We start from the raw sequence: 14,358 nt of genomic DNA, 5'->3' as shown, positions 1-14,358 counted from the left end.
GGGCGGGGTGGGGGAAGGGTTAGTCCAATGACTTCAGCCTGTCAATGGGAAAGCTGGGGCCCAAGGGATCCCAAGGGTAGTGCCAGTCAGCTGGTGGGGTGGCGCCAGGTCCCGGGGTCCTGGAGTTGGTGTGCGCCCACTAGTAGGGCCAGGTGCTGGGGCGAGTGCTGGCCCACAGGTAGGCAGAGCTGTGTCCTGGGGTCTCTGGCTACAGGGTCTAGGGGTCCCAGAGCTGGTGTTGGTCTTCTGGTGGACAGGCCCACCTGGCCCCCTAGTGAGTGATACTGTGACCCCACCTGGCTAGCTGCTGGGCCTGAGGCATCCCAGTACTGGTGCTCACAGGCTGGTGGGCAGGGCATCCCAGTACTGTGCTCACAGACTGGTGGGCCGGGCATCCCAGTACTGTGCTCACAGGCTGGTGGGCAGGGCCTGGTCCCTGCACCAGTAAGCCGGAGGGAGGGTTCCAGAATGGCGCTTGTGGTAGAACGAGCTCTACGGAATAGCTGCTGTCAGTGTCTGTGTCCTCAGGGCGAGTTCCAGTTACCTCTTGCCTCTCTGGGAGGCTCTCCAGGATCAGCGGTGGGTCTGACCCAGACGTCTTTCAAATAATTGCTTCTGCTCTGGATCCCGGAGCGTGTGAGATTTTGTGTGCGTCTTTTAAGGGTAGAGACTATTTGCCACAGGCCTCAGAGTCTCCCGAAAGTAAGGCTTGCTGACCTTCAACACCAAATTTTCTGGGGCCTTGTCTTCCCAGTGCAGAAGAGCCCAGTGTGGGGCTCAGACACCTCATTCCTTGAGCAGACCTTCTGCAGTTGTAGTCAGCCTCCCGTTTGTGGGCTTCCCATCCAGGGGTATGGGTCTTGACTTTACTGTATCTCTGCCCTCCTACCCATCTTGTTGTGGTTGCTTCTTTAGTAAACATCTTTAGTTGTAGAAGATATCGTCTGCTAGTGTTCTGGTCTCTCTCAGCAATAGTTGCTCTATAAATAGTTGTAATTTTGCTGTGGCCATGGAAGGACGTGAGCTCAGGATCTTCCTACTCCACCGTCTTGGCCACGCTTCAACTTTGGTTTATTTTTTTCCCTCAGGAAATACCCTATGATTCAGACAAGTGATGAGCGAGAACGCTATAAAGCTGTGTTCCAGGACCAGTTTGCAGAGTACAAAGAGCTCTCCGCAGAAGTCCAGGCCGTCCTGAGGAAGTTTGATGAGCTGGATGCCGTGATGAGCAGATTGCCGCATCGTTCAGAAAACCAGCAGGTGAGGGCCTGCACTGTTGGGGAAGAGTTCCAATAGAGGAAGGATGAATTCTGACTTTGTCCAAAATGTAGAGAAGGCATAACCGTATACATCTGCTGTCTGGGGAAGTCACTTGAGATCTTCAGGGTGACAATTCAAAATATATCATTTAATGTCTTTTGCTTTCAATTGTTAAACTGCATTTTATTTTCCTACTTAAGTAAAATATAAATTTGCCTAAGTGCACACTGAGTCAATTAGGGTCCCAAAGGAGACAGATAGCACACTCAAACTAAGATAATTGGAGGAGAGTTTATTCACAAATGGTGGACGGAGTGTAGAGGAGCCGCCAGTGGCCGTGCATTCTCCAGGTAAGTCACAGCTGAGCAGCTTGCACCCCAGGCCCAGAGAGCACAGCGGGTAAGGGTGGAAAGTGGACCTGAGGCTGCACGTGTGAGCTGCAGGGCCCGTGCTTCAGACTGATGACCGTGGCTATGGCAGAAAGGAAAACCAAGGTGGACACGGCAGTCATAGGAGACTCATGCTTTTTCTCTAATGTTTTGTCTTTTTCACATTTTAATATCTGGGAAATTAGGATGCCCTCATAATCAATGGCATTTTTTTACCTGACATGCATTTCTTTCATTGAAATATAATTCACATGACATAAATTCATTGCTTTTAAGTGTCAATTCAGTGATTTCGTGGTTTTTTTGTTTGTTTGTTTTGGGTGTTTGTGGGGTTTTTTAGCTATGCCATACAACCTGCGAAATCCCAGTTTCCCTGATTAGGGATTGAACCCACTCCCTCAGCAGTGTAAGCCCAGAGTCCTAACCACTGGACTGTCAGGAAACTCCCTGGGTGGCTTTAATATATTCACAAAGTTGTATAACCATTACCACTCTAATTCCAGAACATTTTTATCACCCCTACAAAAAAAATATACCCCTTAGAACTAATTCCCCATTTCCCCTCTCTCCAACCACTGACAACGACTAATGCTTTCTGTCTGTATGAATTTGCTTATTTTGAACACTTGGTGTAAATGCAGTAATATAAGTGTGTGCACGCTCTGGCACTCAGTTGTGTCCAACTCTTTGCAACCCCGTGGACTGTAGCCCACCAGGCTCCTCTGTCTGCAGAATTTTTCAGGCAAGTTTGCTGAAGTGGGTTGCCATTTCCTCCTCCAGGGGCTCTTCCCAACCCAGGGATCAAATGCGCATCTCCCGCACTGGCAGATCCTTTACTGCTGTGGCACCTGGGAATTGGCCTCGAATGTCTGGCTTCTTTTGTTTAGCCTCATGTTTTCAAGGTTCATCAATGTTGGGTCAGAAATCAATATTTCATTATTTTTTGTGGTGGAATAATAATATTCCTTTGTATGAATTTTTTTATCCATTTATCAGACAATGGACAGTGAATTGTTTCCATGTTTGGGCTATTATAAATAATGCTGCTATGCACATTTGTGTGTAAAGGAACACACACATGTAAAGGAACATTTATCCTTTATAAAAAGAATGTATTAATCTAATCTACCACTTGTGTCATTGAAATTTTTAAAACTCATACAGCATTTTTTTAATAAATGTCAAATGTATGTAAATAGAGTCTATATCCATATTATATGGGGCTTGCCTGGTGGCGCAAAGTGGTAAAGAACCCGCCTGCCAAAGGAGGAGACATAAGAGTCACAGCTTCAACCCCTGGGTCAGGAAGATCCCCTGGAGGAGGGCATGGCAACCCACTCCACTATTCTTGCCTGGAGAATCCCATGGACAGAGGAGCCTGGAGGGCTACAGTCCATAGGTTGCAAAGAGTTGGACACGACTGAAGCAACTTAGCACACACATGCATATTTTATATGTAGATATGTATATTCTTCTCCTGAGACCTCTGTTAGTTGGGCATTTTGTTTTGACCAGACTTTTACACGTACATTTAAATGAGTTATAACTATGAGCTCTCCAAGCCCAGTGTGTGGAGTAGTGACATTTTCCCAGCCTTGGAGTGATGGAAAGGTGTTGGCTAAGAGACACCTGTACCGGGAACCAGGAGGAGTCCAGCACAGAAGGCAGGCCCAGGATCAGTTAGTACCGTTTGGTGAACAGACAAGGTCCACAGTTCCAAGAAGGGCGACCAAGTTTAGATGAGGAAGGGAGGAGCAGGCGCCAAGCATCTAGATCAGCACAGGTTGGGAATAGCAGGCTGGTTGGCAGACAGATGTTAGAAACCCAACCATCTTGTGTGGTCTCGAAGCCCAGGCTTGGTGGTCTCAGGTTTGTAGGCTGCTTATGAGTGAACAGGGCTCAGGAGGTGGGTCTGCAGTTGGTGGGGTGGCAGGGTCCTGATTACAGCAGGCACAGAGACACTGAGTCCTCCAATGATAATCCCACAGGGTGTCGACAATACTCATTTCCTCTGGTTTTTACCACGGCTTGGCAAGCAAGTAGCCAAACAACAGGGCCGCAGTTAGTCTCCTCCAGGCCTTATCCAAAGTGGAGATATTAATTGTATCACAAAAGACAGCCTCTGGTCCTCAGGCTGAGCTCTGCACGGGCAGGAGTCTGCCAGCCAGGCTTATTCGTCTCCACTGTGTACTCAGTACTCAGTGGCCAGTGTACTATTGAGACATTCCTTTTTTTTCCCCCTCGCTGTGCTGGATCTTGGTTGTTGCCTGCGGGCTTTCTCTAGTGCCAGCGAGCGGGGGCTTACTCTCTAGCTGCGATGCCCAGGCTTCTCATTTCAGTGGCTTCTCTTGTTGCAGAGCGCAGGCTCTAGAGCACCGGGCTTCAGTAGTTACAGCACTGAGGCTCAGTAGTTGTGGCACACGGGCTTAGTTGCTCTTTTCGGCATGTGGGATCTTCCCAGACCAGAGATCGAACCCATGTCCCCCTGCATTGGTAGGCAGATTCTTAACCACTAGACCACCAGGGAAATCCTCTTGAGATACGATCTGAGTAACTGCAAGTATTTTCATTCACGTATATGATATATTATTTTTAGGAACATGAGAGAATTTCAAGAATCCACCAAGAGCTTAAGAAAAAGAAAAATGTGAGTAAAGCCATTTCCTTCTTATGGTGTAGCCTTATCCAGGTACAGTGGTGTCGGCTGACAGACTTCAGATTGTTGAAGCTAATGTAGTTCTTGTTTTGTGATTCTTAAGATGCTACTTGTTAGGAACTGCGGGTGGCTGCTGGGCGCCCTCTGTCCTCTCTGTCCTGAATACACTCTGCTGTGTCCTGCTTTAGGAACCCAGGGAAATGAGCCCCCTGACGGAGCTCTTCACCCACATTCATTCACAGATTTAAGTTCTTCTAGAGGTTTCTAATTCCATCCCTAACTTAATTGCACAAATCAGTAGAGGCTGGGGAGTGCTTTTAGTAATCCATGGTTTACTCTTTAATGTATTCTAAACTACTCAAGTTAAGGGCACGTTAGCTCTCTACTTCTGACTCAATTTTGCTGTGAACCAAAAGCTGTTCTAAAAAATAAAATCTACTGAAGTACATGTAGAGAACTTCCTATTATTCTAGTTGGGCAGATTTTGAAATCTGCTATGAAAAGCCATTTTCTGGGTGATAATGTGTGTTTCTATGGTTTTCACTGAGGAAGCCAGCAGCCGGGATAACAGCTATGTTTTTTTTCCAGGATCCTACATTTCTAGAAAAAAAAGAACGCTGTGATTATCTGAAGAATAAACTTTCTCACATAAAGCAAAAGATTCAAGAATATGATAAAGTAATGAATTGGGATGTACAGGATTATTCTTAAAACTTATTTGAAGCCACTTTTTTATATCATGCTTAATATTTATTTACTATCTTTTTTATGCTGGTGTCTGTGATAGAGAAGCAAATGCCTCATGAATAGGCTTCTGGTTGGTTTAGCTGGTATGTCACGTTAAGACAGTTTGAAGCTGCATTTCAGACATTTCAAAACAAATTCAAATTTACTAAGGGCCTTTACTGAGAGTGGAAGAAATTCTGGACTCATCTGTGTGCAAGTTATATTTATGTTGTTCAAATTGATTCAGATATTGTGTCCTTGTGGTGTGACGATCGAGTGAAGTCATCAGTCCTGGTGCTGCTCTTTCCTTTTTTATTTAGGCCGGTTCCTGGGACTTCTTAGGACAAATGTCTCATCCCAGCCAAAGATGTCATTTCTTCCCTTGAAAGGGGTTTGAATCCGAGATCAACATTTTCAAGCCTTATGACCGTGGGCAAGTTGCTTAACCTGTCTGTGTCCATTTCCTCATCTGTACAATGGGGCAAATTATAGTACCTACCTCACAGGGTTGTTATGAGGATTAAATGAGTTACTTTTGTGAGCACTTGGAGCACACTGTAAGCACTGCACCAGTGTTTGTGAAATACAGACGTGTTTGTGGAGTAAATAATCTACCCAGAGTAAGTCTCAAAGAAAGGACCTTAATGAGCAAGTCCAGCCAGCTAACCCAAGGCCATGGCCTGTAAATAACTCTTACACACGTTGCTTCCCTGTGGCCCTGTGCCCACTGGGGTCCGGTGCAACCTTCTTACCTTTCTTTAATCAACGTCACTGTGTTCCCACTTCATGTTCCCACAGCCCAGCCATTCCTCTAAACCTCAGATAGAAAGACTGAGCTTTTACTGTTTCTTTTTCTGTCCTGTTTAGACGTCCATCCTAAGGCCCCGTGATGTTACATCTTACTTAGAACCTCCCTTCGCTTTATTGGAATGCTTCATCATCCCAAGAATTAGCTTGACTTTAAGGCTGTATTCATGAGAAATGTTTTATTTTTGTTAATGTGAACAAGAGACTGCCTTAAAAATGTTTTTAAAAAAATCATTGTTATTGGACCCTATTCGGCAGCATCCATCTTGTAGATAATTTCCCAGGTATAGAAGTACAAGTCACTAAGTCGTGCCTGACTCTTTTGACCCCATGGACTGTAGCCCACCGGGCTCTTCTGTCCATGGAATTCTCCAGGCAAGAATACTGGAATGGTTGCCATTTCCTTCTCCTGGTGAGAAAGAAGTAAGTAAGTAGTAGTAAGGAAGTAGTAGGAAGTAAGAAAGAAGTAGTAAGACATAAAACTAATGCTTTGGAAAGATAAAATTAAGGAGCAGCAAAAATGTTTAGAAAAAAGGAGACCAGGTGGGAGAATGCAGCAAATCAGAAATATAATGTTTGCTTCATATAGCTGCCATTCACATAATTAATACTTGAGGAATTTTCTAAGGTGATAAAACCAAAGAAAAGCATGTGGAAAAACAAATTGGTTACCGAATAAGCTTTCTAGTTCTTCTTTGTCAGTGAAATCTCATTTAGTGTATATTGTTAATATTTTCAGTCCTCAGTTCTCAGACAAGGCTTAGGGTGCTACAAGTTTTAAGAGGTGAACTGAGGGAAGTGTGAGGCCCCCTCCGAAACCCTTCTCATGAACTAGAACAGCTTCACTTTCTGTTTTATATACTGGGGTCCCATGTTAACATTTCACTTAAGAAAGACACCTATGCTTTAAAAAAAAAAGATGAAATAATACCACTTTGATAAACTATAAAGAGTTAGATTAATACTGAAATGAAGTGTCAGGGAAATTTAACTTGTGAAACTATATTTTACTATAATTGTAAATGTTAATATTTGAAAACCCATGTTGTAATGTTGATTTTTGCAGTTTTTATGTAAATACGTAGGTTTATTAAAATTTCAGTTACCTGTTGTTTTGTGTGTGCCCTTTATTGTTTACCTTGCTGGCATTCCTGAGTTGACTGGGCATGTTCTTGAAAATATTTTCCATTATCAGAAAATAAAGTGGAAAGTCATTGGAAGCTTGTAGGTCATAATGCTCAGGTGACTCCTCCCCCACTACTTGCAGGAATTCAAAGTCAAGGCCGCTTTTGGTTTCCTTAGGCTGCCTGCCTTAACCAAGTACCACAGGCTTAACACAGAAGTGTGTTGTCTCACAGTTCTGCAGGCTGGAAGTTGCAATCAGGGTGTCAGCATGACCAAGCTCCCTTGAAGCGTGTAGGGGAAGCCTTCCAGCTTCGGATGCTTTTGGCTGGCTGTCTTTGACCTTCTTGACTTGTGTACATATCCCCTCAATCCTCTGTCCTCACGTGTCCCTCTCCCTGTGCCTGTCTTCACACGGCCGTCATATTGGATCAGGGACCAACACTGTCTAGTCGCCTCATCTTAACTGATTATACCTGCGAAGACCCTGTGTCCAAACACTGTCACATTCTGAGGTCCCAGAGATTAGGACATCAACCTATCCTTTTTGGAGGGGACACAGTTCAACACATAACAGCCACCGTGAACAAGCTGTGAGATTCAGAAAAAGAGTTCCCTGTATATTTTTTATTTTAGCTGATTTTTGACATGTATTCTATTTTGAAACAGTATGAGAACATATCAGTATATCTAAAATTTGGAAGGAGAAAAGTATATATCCTTCACTCATTCATTTGCCAGTTATATGCCAAGTGCCTTCTTTGGCCAGATGTTCTAGTACTGAAGATTTGGTAGTCAGTAAAACAGGAGAGACCCTGTCTTAACAGGAGATACAAATGAGAAGCCAAAGGGATGGTGATGAAGTATGCATTTTTCTTATGTGCATTTCTAGAAATGGTCTGCATAGCCTGAAACTGAGATGCCCCACTGTTTAAAAGATAGACAATATAGGGAAAAAATAGTTTTTTCTGACTCATATTTTTTTAATTAAAAAATTTTAAAGGAGAAAAAAAAAACTAATAGATACAAAAGCTTAGAAAATGGAAGTCCTACCATGCTGTTCGGAATATATTCTTCTAGTCTTTTGATAATACATAGAATCATTTTAAGTAGTTTCCTTTACTACCATAAGTCTGTGTTTAAAGAAATGAATCTGGGAGGTGCACCAGCGTGTGGTAAAGCAGCTCTCCTACGCTAGAGAAGATACGCTGAGTCAGAAGGAAGGTAAGGAGAGCCCAGCAGAAGGGGAAGGTGCACTTGGAGCTGGCAGCAACCAAGGCTGTTATTTCCTGTGTGATCTCAACAAAGGAACCTGAGCGTTAGCCTCCTTACCTGTGATGGGATAGTATTACAACCTGATGATACTGTTATCAAAATTAATGAAATACTGTTAGTAAAATTTCAAGAAGATGCTTGTATAATTAGTGGTGGCTAGATACTCAAACTATACTTTTCATGGAGTTAGATAATGATCTGTCTGTTTTAAAGATAGAATATCAAAAATGACTAATAATAATGATAAAAGGTTTTCTCGGGAAGTATAGGTAATGTGCTAACTGTAGAAAATGTAGAAAATGATAATAAGCTTATGCACTTCCTCCCAAGCTCACGCAAATAAAACTGCCCATAATTTTGACCCCTAGAGATAGTCACTGTTTACGTTTGAGATCATATCCTTCCATTCTCATCTTACACAAGTGTATGTATAAGCATGTAAAGAAAGAATTGTGGTATTTACAGAACAAGTTTATGACAAATAGCATGCTGTGTTTTGCATTTTACTTAATAAAACATAATTTTTCTGAATGTAGAGTTTTTATGTTTTCTGTTTCATTTTAATGCAATGCAGTTATCATTGTTTCAAAGTGATTAATGCTCATATTGTGGGAAAATAAAGAATGGGAGTTAGTTCTAGATTCAAGCTGCGTGGCCTCAGGCAAGTCACTGAACTCTGAGCAATGGAATTAGATGAGACAAAAGTACCTGATATAATTTTGTAAACCATACGTCTCTGTGAAAATCCTTAATTTATTTTTCTATATTTTTTGTTCTGATAATGTTATCAATAAGAACTTTTCATTAGTAGTCTGCAGTGCATGTGTGCTCAGTCGTGTCAGACTCCACAATCTCATGGACTGTATAGCCCACTGGATTCCTCTGTCCGTGGTATCCTCCAGGCAAGAATACTGGAGTGGATTGCCATTTCCTTCTTCAGGGGATCTTCCCAGTCCAGGAATCGAACCCACGTCTCCTGCATTTCCTGCATTGGCAGGAGCCACCTTGGGAAGCCCAATAAACATATTTATTATATAATCAGGACTTCTTCGGAGGTCTATATATTCTGGTACAGCCAGAATGTCCTTCACATATACAAAGAACATTTCCATTTCAACTGATTGAAGCCACAGTGCATGTGGAGTAGGCAAAAAGCAGGGAATTGAGGAGGCATTTTCCAATTAAAAAGTGAGGAGGAACTAAAAAGCCTTTTGGTGAAAGAGGAAAGTGAAAAAGTTGGCTTGAAGCTCAACATTCAGAAAACAGATCATGGCATCTGGTCCCATCACTTCATGGGAAATAGATGGGGAAACAGTGTCAGACTTTATTTTGGGGGCTCAAAAATCACTACAGATGGTGATTGCAGCCATGAAATTAAAAGACTCTTACTCCTTGGAAGAAAAGTTATGACCAACCTAGATAGCATATTAAAAAGCAGAGATATTACTTTGCCAACAAAGGTCCATCTAGTCAAGGCTATGGTTTTTCCAGTGGTCATGTATGGATTTGAGAGTTGGACTGTGAAGAAAGCTGAGTGCTGAAGAATTGATGCTTTTGAACTGTGGTGTTGGAGAAGACTTTTGAGAGTCCATTGGACTGCAAGGAGATCCAACCAGTCCATCCTAAAGGAGACCAGTCCTGGGTGTTCATTGGAAGGACTGATGCTAAAGCTGAAACTCCAGTACTTTGGCCACCTCATGCAAAAAGTTGACTCATTGGAAAAGACTCTGATGCTGAGAGGGATTGAGGGCAGGAGGAGAAGGGGACGACAGAGGATGAGATGAATGGATGGCATCGCCAACTCGATGGACATGAGTTTGAGTGAACTCTGGGAGTTGGTGATGGACAGGGAGGCCCGGTGTGCTGCGATTCATGAGGTCGCAAAGAGTCAGACACGACTGAGCGACTGAACTGAAGTGAACTGAACTGACTTTCCAATTAATAGAGTACTGATTTGGCACCTTCCTTTTTTATTTACAAAGAGGGAAAAGGGGCCCTCAGACCTAAGAGGCTCATCACCCTACCTCCAGATATCTATTTAAAGACAGTTCTGTTTGCCTTGTGGTTTGTTTAACGGATAACTCTACCATTTAATTGCTTTGGAGAAACTAAAGTTATTATAAGATGTTAGACCCATAAAAGGGATTTATCAAGACAGTTTGAATTGTAAGTAGTGTACAAGGTTTCGCTTTTTACATAAAGCAGCAATTTGTTCTACCAGTTCAAACAGTGAATAGTCATACTCATTATTTATGGGGCAGTTTTGGTAGGAGGATTTAACTGTCAATGTTCTTAGTGATAAGCGACAGAGAACAAAGCTGGCTGGTTGAAGTAGAAGAGGGATTTATTACCATCTACTGTCTAGCCTGGGCTTCCCAGGTGGCACTACTGATAAAGAACCCACCTGCCAATGCAGGAAACATGAGACGCAGGTTGCATCCCTGGGTTGAGATCTCCTGGAAGAGGGCATGGCAGCCCACTCCAGTATTCTTGCCTGGAGAATCCCATGGACGGAGGAGGCTGGCGGGCTATGGGCCACGGGGTCGCAAAGAGTCTGACACAACTTAAGCAACTTGGCACGCATGCATGCACTGTCTAGCTTATAGAACTGTTGGGAGCCATGGAGAACTGAGTTGGAGGCTATACAGCAGGAAGAAATCACACCTAAATGCCCAAAATCACACCTAAAATTCAATCTCGTGCAAACAGCTCTCCTGCTCCTGCTGCCCTCTGTGTAGCAAATGCGCCGCCAACCCTGCCATCCTTGGATACATGACTCAGATTCAGATGATTCAGAGTGAGAAACGAGTTGGTGGGAGTTAGGTCCTTTGCCATGCTCTAATTGCAAAGGGGACTGGGGTGGGGCCTTTTGAGCTTCAGCAGGAAGATCCGGCCTCCTACTGAGATTTATCACTTAGAGAATTCCCCAAAGTATGAAGGGATTTGGATGTTGACAGCCAAAAACCAAAACAAATATTACCTACAGATTAATTGTTCTCATGGTGAGTGTAGTCAGGGATTTATCTTACTCATATATGAACAGGCCAGATACACACATTACAGCCAATGCCAGAACACCCTTAATGCTTCCAGAGCTGAGGGAAAAGACAGAAAGGGTCCCCACTATGGACACATAGGAGATGGATCCCTGGCCTCCAGGTTTTTTGTGGGGTTTTTTGCATTACTGCTGGAGCCATGAGATTTATTTATTTTAGTTTATTTGGGTGCGCTGAGTCTTAGTGTGGTACACAGGATCTTCAGTTGCAGCCTGTGAACACTTGGGCTTCCTTGGTGGCTCAGCTGGTCAAGAATCTGCCTGCAATGCAGGAGACCTGGGTTCAATTCCTGGGTTGGGAAGATCTCCTGGAGAAGGGAGCAGTTACCCACTCCAGTATTCTGGCCTAGAGAATCCCAGGGACTACACAGTCCACGGGGTTGCAAAGAGTTGGACGTGCAAAGAGTGAACTCTTGACTATGGCATGCCAGATCTCGTTCTCTAACCAGGGATCGAATCTGGGCCCCCTGCTTTGGGAACTCAGAGTCTTTGCCACAAGACCACCTCCAGGTTTGAGATTCAGAAAAACACGATCGCCCAGAGAGCACTGCAGTGAAGTCATTTCCTGGCCTTTCCAGAGTAGGTCAAATCCTCCTACTGAATATTCTACTATGTAAATAGCAATGTTGCTCACAGAAGCCCTGAACTGGCAACAACTCAAACATCCATCAACAGGAGAGTAGTAAAGATGAGAAATTATGGTATGGTCATAGAAGTTGTTGTTGTTTAGTTGCTAAGTCATGTCCAACTCTTTGCAGCCAGGGACTATAGCCCGCCAGACTCCTCTGTCCACAGGATTTCCCAGGCAAGGATACTGGAGTGGGTCGTCAGTTCCTCCTTCAGGGGATCTTCCCAACCCAGGGATCGAACCCAGGTCTCCTGCACTGCAGGCAGATTCTTTACCAGTTGAGCCACCAGGGAAGCCCCTACAAGGCTATATACATATTTAAATATTTGTTTCCCTTTGCCCTTGAGTTTAGTCTATACACTTAACATATGTCTGTTCTGTATCAATAAAAAAGCTACTGTGTTATAAAAATCTAATCTCTGGTGGTAGAAGTCAAATAGAGGATACCTCTGAAAGATGGTTATCACCTGGGAATGGTGGCATGAGGGAGCCTTCCAGATGCTATTACTTGATCTGGTTGGTTGCCGAGGGTTGTTGTTGTTGTTGTTCAGTGGCTAAGTCATGTCCGACTCTTGGTGGCCCCATGGACTGCAGCACGCCAGGCCTCCCTGTCCCTCCCTATTTCCTGAAGTTTGCCCAAGCTCATGTCCAGGGAGTTGGTGATGCCGTCCAACTGTCTCATTCTCTGCTGCCCTTTCTCCTGTGGCCTTCAATCTCTCCTGGCATCAGGGTATATACCTGGGTATATAAATTACGTAACAATTCCTCAAGCTGAAGACTTAAAATTAGTGCCTTTTACTGCACATATGTAATACTTCAATTTTTAACAATAATATACATTTGAAGAAAAGCATATTCCCAGTTTAAAACAATCCAGATAAGTTTGGGAACACAATCCATTCATAAATTGTGAACTGCCTACTGTCCTAGTGGTCTTTGGAGAACTCTACAGAGTTAGAGCTAAGGCAACACTACAGTCTTACAACTGTTGATTTAATGAGTTATATTTGAAACCCAGGGTTGTGTGTGTTTCAGACTTTGAACCAACTTCCTATCAGAGGTGGCAGATTATAACCATTTTCTTCCTTTTTTTCTTCTATGAGCTGTCCAAAAACAGTCTACACATGAATGAACCTGAAGATTACTTATACCTGTTTTCAATGCTTTTATTCTAACACTGAATTCATGATTATTAATTCTCTTGTGCATAGGGCAGGAGGCTGATGGTTATATGACAGGTGAGGAAAATACTGTTTGTTAGTAATGTGTGAAAAAATGCAGCCCTTCCCTATTTAAATCTTGTTTGTGATCAGGAAGCCTGCCAACGTTGTTAATATTCAAGGGTACTCTGGGGATTGTTTTTGCCGAAGGGCAAATGCAATTTAAACCGTGGGACAAAGTTATGCCCAACCACCATCTAAGTATTTGGAGGTGCCTGTCACGTGATTCAGCCGCCCGGATGCAACAGGGTGGTGGAAACAGGCTGCTGCTCTTCATATAATTAGTGGTGATATCTAGGATTTTCTTAGAAACCCCTGGGATTAAGCATCTGAAATCAGAGACTACAGAGAGATTACGCCCTGTGAGAATGTTGTGGCAGGTGTCTGATGTCAGCATGGCGCGTGTCAATGAGCAACTCTTCATGAGTCACTGTCATGGTTTCACTGTTTCCTCACAGCCTGCTCCTTGGTTTTCTCCTATTCCCTTGATGAGAAATTGGTACTGAAATTGGTGCCTCTAGGCTGGAAGAGCCACCTACACGGTCTTCCCATCTCCATTTTGTGGTGTTAGTTGAACAGGAATTGAGCTTCTCCTTGTACAAAGCAGATGCTTTGCTTACAGTGCTGCTCATGAGACGAACCATGGTTTTTCCTCTCATAGCAGTCATTGGCATATACATAGGCCCATGAACTATGTTAGAAGCTGTAGAGCGGTTAAGAGTACTGGCTCTGGGGGACTTCCCTGGTGGTCTAGTGGTGAAGAATCTGCCTTGCAATGCAGGGTACAAGGGTTTAATCTCTGGTTGAGAACTAAAAACATGCCACAGAGCAGCTAAGCCCGTGCATCACGACCAGAGAGTCCACGCACCACAGTGAAAGATCCCTCATGATCCAGCTAAGATCAGACACAGCCAAATAAATAAATAAGACTCACGGAGCTTCCAAGATTAAAAGTCATAATAATATGTTTGTGTATTTGTTTGTTTTACGTGTGCTGACTCTGGAAACCGAAGGCTGGGCTCAAAGCCTGACGGTATCACTTACCAGCTGTGTAACCTGAGGCAAGTCACTTCACCTCCCAGACCGGGACCATGACTTCAGCATCTGAGGGCCTCTGCCTGAAGTGGTTGGTCTGATTATCCAAATCACCCAGCATGCTGTTGCTAGTTTGTGTTCCCACTTCCCTCTCGGGCATTTTCTGACCGGTCCAGAGTTGGGTC

General features: G+C 43.7%; 1 protein-coding gene across 2 annotated transcripts in view; it reads left to right on the top strand.

Annotated features, from left to right (window-relative positions):
* Positions 1–8,758, top strand: part of MARVELD2 (MARVEL domain containing 2) — a 25,857-nt gene extending 17,099 nt beyond the window's left edge. For both annotated transcript variants that reach the window (XM_010853584.1, XM_010853585.1), the window contains exons 5-7: positions 1,089–1,260; positions 4,246–4,296; positions 4,894–8,758. In XM_010853584.1, the coding sequence (XP_010851886.1) occupies positions 1,089–1,260; positions 4,246–4,296; positions 4,894–5,016 (346 nt within the window). In that variant the 3' untranslated portion in view covers positions 5,017–8,758. The remainder of the gene's footprint in view (positions 1–1,088; positions 1,261–4,245; positions 4,297–4,893) is intronic.
* The last annotated feature ends 5,600 nt before the right edge of the window (positions 8,759–14,358 follow it).

Source organism: Bison bison, unplaced genomic scaffold (genome assembly GCF_000754665.1).
Source record: "Bison bison bison isolate TAMUID 2011002044 unplaced genomic scaffold, Bison_UMD1.0 scf7180017864329, whole genome shotgun sequence".
NCBI classification, from domain to species: domain Eukaryota; kingdom Metazoa; phylum Chordata; class Mammalia; order Artiodactyla; family Bovidae; genus Bison; species Bison bison.
Note: the sequence above shows the minus strand (reverse complement) of the source record. Positions and strands in the feature narration are given on the sequence as shown.